Source organism: Lytechinus variegatus, chromosome 14 (assembly GCF_018143015.1).
Source record: "Lytechinus variegatus isolate NC3 chromosome 14, Lvar_3.0, whole genome shotgun sequence".
In the NCBI taxonomy this organism is placed as follows: domain Eukaryota; kingdom Metazoa; phylum Echinodermata; class Echinoidea; order Temnopleuroida; family Toxopneustidae; genus Lytechinus; species Lytechinus variegatus.
The window spans coordinates 26,240,462-26,249,349 of record NC_054753.1 but is presented as its reverse complement, the minus strand read 5'-3'; the positions used below and the strand labels follow the sequence as shown (position 1 = coordinate 26,249,349).

Genomic DNA, 8,888 nt, shown 5'->3' with positions numbered 1-8,888 from the left:
GGATTGATGCACGACTAAAGGGGTGTTGCAAGAAAATATTTGCGATCAATAATTGATCGCAAATATTGAAATATTATTGCAAATATTCTGTTGCAATTTTACAACTGATAGATCAACGTCAGTCATAGCAAATCAGATTAAACTTCATGTTTCAAGGAGCAGATTAGCAATCAATCACTAATTTGCAATTAACTGCAAGACATGTGATTGATTTAGGGAATAAAAATAGATTTGCAATTGATCGCAAGTTTCTTGCAACACCCCCCTAAGTCGTAGAAATCAGTCTTATCTGTTGAATGAAGTCAGATGTGAAAATAAAGATGCTCTGTTAAATCTCTTATTTTTCGAGCGATGGCTTAGGACACCTGCACGGAGTTGAGGGTCTAAAACCCTTCTGTATATTTTGCACGATCAATACTCTTTCCCCTCATAATCGCTCTCCTCGTGTCTCTCCTTTGATTAATGTGGAAGCGTTGTGTTGTAGCGGTTCTGACTCTCGCCTTGTAATCAGAGGGTCGTGTGTTCGAATCTCACCATGGCCTAGCGTCTTTTGACAAAGCGTTAATCCAAACTTTGTCACTCTCCACCCAGGTGTCTAATGGGCACCCGGTAGAATGCGAAAGCCTTAGATGTAGTATGCATAGCAATTGAGTCTTGGAACTCTTGTTTGGAATGCTCCTCAGGGAGTGGAGAAGGTGCATATACGCAAGGATCCGATGACAGTGGTAATGTCTTTAAAGCGCTTAGAGACGTCATTCCGATGTATATAAAGCGCTATATAAATGCTTAATATATTTATAATTATTAATGATTGTCTGAAAAGCGAGTAATCTGCCACGTAGTCAATTTTCACCATCCCGTCCTTACTTATGAAAATAACTGGCCACGTTCCCTTCTGTGAGTATCTTCTATCGAGCAAACACACCGGTGACGATGTTACTAATTTGAGGTACTAAAATGCAGTCAGATGCTCAATTACTCATGGTAATTCAACAATAAACAAATACTATTCTCGGTACCTGGGACGAAAGTTTGTTTAACCATGTTAACTGAACGCACTTGCGGAGTACATGAAACAAGAAATCGTTTTATCATTTGCAAAATGGTGAAGTTATATAGTATTTCACTTTAAAATGTAATTAATATATTTTTAAAACTTTTTTTCTGAATGTAATTGAACGATTTTGAGTTACTACCAATTTATCATTCTTTTAAACAATATGTATTCATTATATTCGGTGGCATATCCAGCTTTAGTTTGCCGATTTGATGATGATATCATAGAATTTGAGACTGAGTAGGCATATTGCATTTACTTCGGAAGTAAAACGTTTCTTATCCCTTTCCCTTCCCCCAAATAAGTCTGCTCTAAGCGACGAATTTTTCTCCTTACATGAAAATATTGTTTGAATGAGTGAAAAAAAATTAAAAAGAGTAAATAAAATTAAACATGACATTTGAACTGTCTATGCCATTATCATATGAACGTCACATAGACCATAGGTCCATGCATATTGACAAAGTCCATGTGAATATTCATATAACATAAAACTAAAGAAGAAACAGATGCTATTGTTTTTTTTACAGTTTGATTGGCAGTTTTGATAATTCAGATGGTGGATGGAAAACATGACAATAAAACGACACGTCGGCAAAATTTGGGGAAATATCTCCACGATGAAAGGGCTGATTCTGCAATCATATTTTTATGCGTATATGTTTAAACGTATGGCTCGATAGAGAAGACTTTCATACCGTACACAGCAAAGTGTGGTGTTAACCGGTGTATATAGAGGACCACACCAGTTATTTTACACCGCTGTTAAATTGGTGGTGTTAGTTGTACACCTATAGGTGTTAGTACAACACCTTTTGTTGTTACATTTACATTTAATCTCTAGGGTGTAATTTTAACAACTCAGGTTGTGGTCCTCTATTAACACCAATTGGTGTCAGTTTTAACACCGCAGTTTTTACAGTGTATTATTCTGTCACATTCTCACATTCCATACATATTCCCAACATTCCCATGACAACGTAAAAGTGGAGGCTGTCGGTCAGAAAATATTCATTTTTTTAAAGAAATAAAAGTATTTTCACATCTTTATTAGATAACGGATGTTTTTTTCGTAGGCACAAGGGACTTTAGTGAATATATAAGAAAGAAGGCATAATTTAGGTAATTAAAAACGTAGTCTCAAATAAAAAAAATTATGAATAATTCAGTTTGGGTACATGTATGAAATGTATACTTATTAGTATATTATATATATGTAATTACAATGTATTTATCTGTTTTTTATTTACCTTATTTATTTATCTCATCTTATTTTTGTTTTGTGTTTGATGCTTTGTTTTAAGTTTCAATAGCTTTTTGAATTATTTTCGTTTAATTAGGACCTCCTGGAAGAACAGTGATATTTTGTAAATATCACTGAAATGGGCTATCCTCCATTGTAAATATTTTCATGATTTTCATGTATTTTATTTATGATTTTTTATATGGAAATGGAAAAAAAAATCTTATGTACTATTTCGGCTATTATAAACTTTTCTCTAGGCGGGTCATACATAACAGAATGTTCTACACAGCAAAAACTGTGGTGTTGACCGGTGTACATAGAGGACCACACCAGTTATTTTACACCGGTGTTAAATTGGTGGTGTTAGTTTTACACCTAAAAGTTTTATTACCACACCTTTTGTTGTTACATTTACAGTCTTTTGTGTCATGTTTAATCTCTAGGGTGTAATTTTAACACCTCAGTGTGTGGTCCTCTATTAACACCAATTGGTGTCAGTTTTAACACCGCAGTTTTTACAGTGTACCCTTCTCTATTCTTATAAGTCGGACGCCTGACAAGAAAGCATGAACGTCCTATTTGTTTTGACTCTTTGGTTTGACTCGCTCAAGGATCGAATCGACGAAACTCTTTTTATGAGGCGAGCGGTCAACTACTGAGCCAACGTAACCATGTTACCATGGTTACTCCAAGCTCTCCCGCCCCATCATACACGGCTCTGCTGTCATCAAAGATGACCTCGAATTTAGAATATTAGTGCCTCAGTCTACTAATTACAGGAAGGCTATTTCTATAAGTGGAATTTTAAAAACTGTGCCAATGTTTTATGACATGAGAAAGGGAACCACAAAAAATGTTTTGGAGGGTTTTGGGTCCTCATTGCACAATTTCAAAACAAAAATAATAATAGATAAATAACCCCACCAGAAAATCACGTTGAATGATTTTAATAGCATTACATTAGCATTTTTTATTGTACCATATTTTATGAAATGGGGTATATGAATAACAGAGAGAGAGAGGCTCACATGGGGGAGAGGGGGGGGGGGGGTCACGAGAGAGACATACTCCAGATCGCAAGTAAAAACCTGGACATCTGGACAGACAGACAGACAGTCAAAACAGATTACTTTTTACAAGAATGACTGAATAATCAATTTGATGTAGACGAGGCCCAATAATAATGACGACGTGCCATTTTATCATCACGTTTTCCAACACAGTATCTTACATTATCTATCAGTCTAACTCGTCAATCGAAATTAAACATCAATTAATGATTGATCAGCATGATGTAAGACATATTTATCTTATTTTTTCATGATACAAAAGTCACGAACATTCACACGTGAACATTGTTTAAAGTGACTTTCAACTGGTTTATGACCATGCCAATTCCCTTTGACGTCAAACATTTTAATGACCAAGTCGAATAGAACCTCTGTCTCAAATGTTTATACATTATTGTTGCATTTTTAATGATTAAAACTGTCATTAAAAGCCACACTTTATGAATGGGGATTGGTGTTAAAAAAGGGGTTTTCACTCTAAAATTAAGGTAAATTTTGTCAGAAAAAAAATTGACAAGCAAAAAATAGGGTTTTCTCTCAACAATGAATGTGGCCTCGTTGAATTCCCACTTTTCAGCATACCAACCTGATGTGTTGCCTACAGAAAAGTAGAAAATTTCTACTTTCAGAAACAAAAAATCCTGCAGCAGAGTCTTGAGAACACCTGTAATCTTAATGCACCGTTTATCTTACATGCATTTGTGTAAAATATAAAACTGTTCCCCTTTTTTTTTAACAGACATGTTCTGTAAAATTGTCGAAAATCTTTCCTGTTATAACAATTTACAGAATAATTTGGTTATTTCTTTCACTGTTTGCAAATAACACATCCTGATTATCTAAGTATGAGGACATGCCACATAAATATGATATGAAATTATTTGAGAGAAAATCCTTTTCCAGTCATATATAATGATTATACGTTCATTACATTTTTTTTCTTTAATTGTGGATTCATGAGGTGTCAACTTTTTTTTGTTACTCACACGGTATATAAGTCCCGAGTAGGCCTACTGAAAAAAAGTTGCTGCTTAAATATTCTCTTTAGAAAACACACTAAGAATAGCGAGTTTGTTTGATGGTTATCGTGCTAGATATTCGTGCAATGGATGTGGCAATTTCTTTACTTTATACAGGTGCGGGGAAAGGGAAGTAAAAAAAGAGCAACGTGGCATTTTTTTATTTACTGTTTAGATTCAGACGATCATTACGTGAAGGGGAGCGGAGCCATGCAGAGAGCGAGGGGGGGGAGACCAGTCAAACTCGTCATTGAAAGTGAAGGGTTAGACCCTTACCCCCCCCCCCCTTTGGCGGCGGAAGCCAAAAAAATTAGGGGGTGTCCAGCTGAAATTTTGGGATGGACACAGGTAAAACATTGGACAAGCGCCCCCCAAAAAGGTTATCAACCAAAAATTTTTGACAAGCAAAAAAAAAAAGGTTTTCAACCTAATTTTTTAGGGGGGACAACACACCTTTCAGGGGGGTCCATGTGATTTTAGGGGGGACGCAGGAAAAAAAATGACAAGCAAAAAAAAAGGTTATCAACAAAAAAATTTAGGGGGGCTTTAGAGTCGGCCCTCTCCCTTTGGCTGGTAAACAATTTTCTAGATTTGATGGGGGGGTGTCCCCATCCCCTCATCAGGATCTCTGCTCATGATGCATTATAGTTATCTAATAGGGTGTCTTATTAGTAGAGTCTTCATTCAACAGACTGTGGCTGCTCCAGAAATCAACTCGTCCGCCAGATATCAGTTCTTCATGATGCTAATCTTCTTTCTACTTGTTTGCGTTTTCAGCGCTACTCAACAAGTTCAAGGAGGTATCTTTTTCAGTTTGGGCAGTACACTTTCAATTCGATTCCTATCGATTTTTTTTGTTATAGATGAAATGGAGATTTATATTTCTTTGCAATAAGTTTTCGTTTTGTTTTTATTGTTTTGCTTATTCAATGGGAATTCAATTCGTTGACGTAAGCTATATTTGTCTACGATTTTCATTTAAAGAATATGCCTTCGATGTGCTGCTTTTAATCTGCCGAAATCAAATCAACCAAATGTGATGGTAGCACGACGCTGATTAGATTATAGCTTTCAAATGGGGATGTACATCCTTCTTTTGTTTTTTTTTATTTTCAAAAATAAAATTGAGGTGTCATCTTTATCTTTTTAAACAAATTTGATTACAATTTTCGTGTTTCTTTAATAACTAATTTTCCCTTGTCTGTATACAGAAATAACAGAAATACAATAATGTACATTGATCCCCTTACAATCACACATAATGGTTAGTTTCGGTCATGTATGCTCATTTGGTTTACGTAGCAGACGATGCAGCCTGCTAGTTTATGTACGCAGACACTATTTGCAAATCAAAATCGATTCCGGACTCGATACTAAATATTTTCCCTCTCAAATTGTAGCTATATTATAAATATCAGTAGACAAAGCTGTATAGTACAAGAACATAGTTATACTTTGAACATTAAATGTGTTAGTTATTTTGTCTAGATTTTATAAATTGTTCCAAATGAAAAGGATCTAGGAACGGAAACTATCATACATTAGTCACGTGACGTTGTACACAGAAATATGCCATGTTCTGCCTGCTCGATCTCAAAGTTTGGGAGAAAAATGAGATGTAACTATTATACCAGTCATGAAGTATTATACATCAACATGTAGGTAATCTATTTAGCATTGAGATGACAGTCAATCTCAACCGTTTTTTTTAAACCTTTTACGGATATTTCAATGGGAAAACAAAGATGCCAGTGTCTCGAAAATATGGGTGGTTTCGAACCGTTTGCCATATTGTGAACATGGGCAATTTCGAATGAGCAGCGAGACGTAAATAGAAATTAATTGTAATAATATTTACATCAAATTAATGGAATTTGATAATTTTTCCCCACTATTATCAATCTGGTATGATATTATTAATAGTTATACAAATATACACAGTTTATTCCAATATTACGCTCGTGAAAAACGACTGCGTTGAAGCTGTGTGTGTGGACTGTCGCACAGTCTAAAATGCACGCGACTAACCATTGTGAAGGCACGAAATAATTTTCATATTCTCCTTTCAGCCGATGTACAATGTGGTGTGCCGCCTATCCCTCCGAACGAGATGTCGTCTAACATTGTTGGTGGTGAGGAAGCTAGGCCAAACAGTTGGCCCTGGATGGCGGAAGTCATCAAGACTCCGACTCATCATTACTGTGGGGGCGCCCTCCTCGACGAGCAGTGGGTAGTCTCTGCGGCGCATTGCTTCAAAGGACAGTAAGAAGAGTCGAATGAGATTATGATTTTGTTACATATTCCCTTTCAATTTCTTTCGTGTATTGCAATTGTTTATGGTTAGAAGTTGAAGTTCCGATGTGAAGGGTGAGTAATTGAACTTTTTCTATGTGTGTTTGCAGTAGCTCCTTTGCATGTACACAGTTAAAACGCTTTTCAGCAATGTAAAACGTTCAATCGAAGTATAATTATGTTTGGTAGTCGATACAAGAGTTTAATCCATAACAACAAAGTTTATTTTTCAAGTTTAATCTTCAATGAATTAAGCATGGTTGTTGAAGTTATATTGATAGCTAATGTAAAGTTTATATAAAATATATAAAATTTGAAACAGCATCTTTACTGTACAATATATTTCATATTTCATAAGCCTTCATGAATATGTTTAAATGAAATGGAGTTAGTTTATTTGCAGAAAAAAAGTTGTTTTTTTTTTCGTTCCAGTATATCTGAGTACTGGTTTTCCTTAGGAGGTCATTGGAGCGCCAGTTACTACCCAAGTGATTATGAAACAAATCGGCAGACATGTAGGGCTTTGAAGATCATCCAACATCCGAATTACGATGAGAATGTGAGGGGGTACGACATTGCCCTCGTAAAACTTGCAGAAAAGGTCACGTTCAATGATTACGCCCAACCAGTATGCCTACCTGATAAAAGACCCGATGATGGGCAGATGGTCTATGTCACTGGCTGGGGAGACGTAGGTATGTAAACATAGGCGGATCCAGCTTTTGGCGAAAGGGGGTGCGCACTGCCGAGCGGCGCACATATTTTGCACTTCACCGGCGCCATAAAAGAAAATGTTGAAAAAGGGATAAAGTCCGACCCTGTCAAATATTTTTTAAAAAAGAACAAGATTATATCCAACAAAAAGATTATTGCAAATCGAAGCGGGAATTCTTTTGAGGTTCAGAACTGAAAACGGGACATTCTATTCACCTATTTAATCATGAAAAGTATGGAGTTTTGCTACAGAAATTATGCGAGCGCGAAGCGCGAGCTGAAAATTTTTATATTCCAATCTGAAAAGCGGACAATTTGAGCACGATTTTAAATAAAGAACGAGTTGTGTAGCTCAATCTCGCTTGCTGATTTCTGCGTAACATTACCATCTTATTGTATTTTTGCACATGCGGAATTATTGGGGCCCCCAACATTTTCATTGGTGGGGCGATCGCCCCCCCCCCCGGATCGACGCCTCTGCATATACAATGATACTACATCATGAATCATTTGGAATACATCACCAATCCAGGTTTATATATCATCATTCAAATTTCATGTACATGATGTATAGGCCTATATACAGAATTTGGTATTTATATATATATTGTGATGCTTTTCACTAAATCTAATGCAATTTGTAATGAGTAATTATTTGATGAAACTGGATATAATGATTATGACCTGAATTCAGAAGGAGATCCTTCAAGACAGAGCTTTGGAAATAGTTCTCCAGTTTTACAGGTATCGTTATCTTTGTTTTAAACTTCTTCCAGAGTGATCAGATAAATAACTTTTAACTTCATGGAAGATGAAAATAAATCAAAATTTATGGCGTAAACATTTAAACGTTAAAACAAAGGTATTGACAAACTGTATACATTGAAAATCATATTTAGTGGTTTAAGGTCTAACGAATATACGTCTGGTTGCGTAATTATACACTCCCGGTATAAGCAACGGGTTTTAGCTGTTTTGGACTAAAATATCGAATCATCTTTATAAAACATAGTAGCTGTCTTACACTAAAGGCCAAAGAGGTTAGGTGACTGACATTTACTTACTAAAGCATTGCAAAATAATATCAAAATTAAAGGATTTGCTCTACACTTTTGAATGATTCTGGGATTTTTTGAATAACAAATTAAAGATTTCATGACATCTGTGGGCAACTGTAACGAACAAGTCCACTCTGCAAGGGCATGCGATACGCTTTGTTATTCGTTATGACCATTCAACAATAAAATTTATAACTATAGGTGCCGCTGATCATTCTTGACCGGCGTCGATCTAGATTTGGTTGGCAATAGGCCCTTCTTCGTTATTCTTCCGGCGCCTATTTATTGGAATCATGCAGGGCCGCTGATCATTCTTGACTGGCGCCGATTTAAATGTAGGTGGCGCCGGTTAAGACAAAGGAAGCGCCGATTTGTATTGACCGGCGCCGATTTAAACAAGTAGTGCTGATTATTTTTACCGACGTCACGTAA

The 8,888-nt window shown here is 36.1% G+C and overlaps 1 protein-coding gene across 2 annotated transcripts in view; it reads left to right on the top strand.

Annotated features, from left to right (window-relative positions):
- Positions 1-5,917: 5,917 nt before the first annotated feature.
- LOC121427162 (chymotrypsin B-like) overlaps positions 5,918-8,888 on the top strand; it is a 7,872-nt gene continuing 4,901 nt past the window's right edge. Inside the window, exons 1-3 of one of the 2 annotated variants that reach the window (XM_041623424.1) lie at positions 5,918-6,050; positions 6,462-6,654; positions 7,117-7,379. In XM_041623424.1, coding sequence (XP_041479358.1) covers positions 6,029-6,050; positions 6,462-6,654; positions 7,117-7,379 — 478 coding nt within the window. In that variant the 5' untranslated portion in view covers positions 5,918-6,028. Of the gene's footprint in view, positions 6,055-6,461; positions 6,655-7,116; positions 7,380-8,888 lie in introns of both variants that reach the window. The other variant, XM_041623425.1, reaches the window with a different exon arrangement.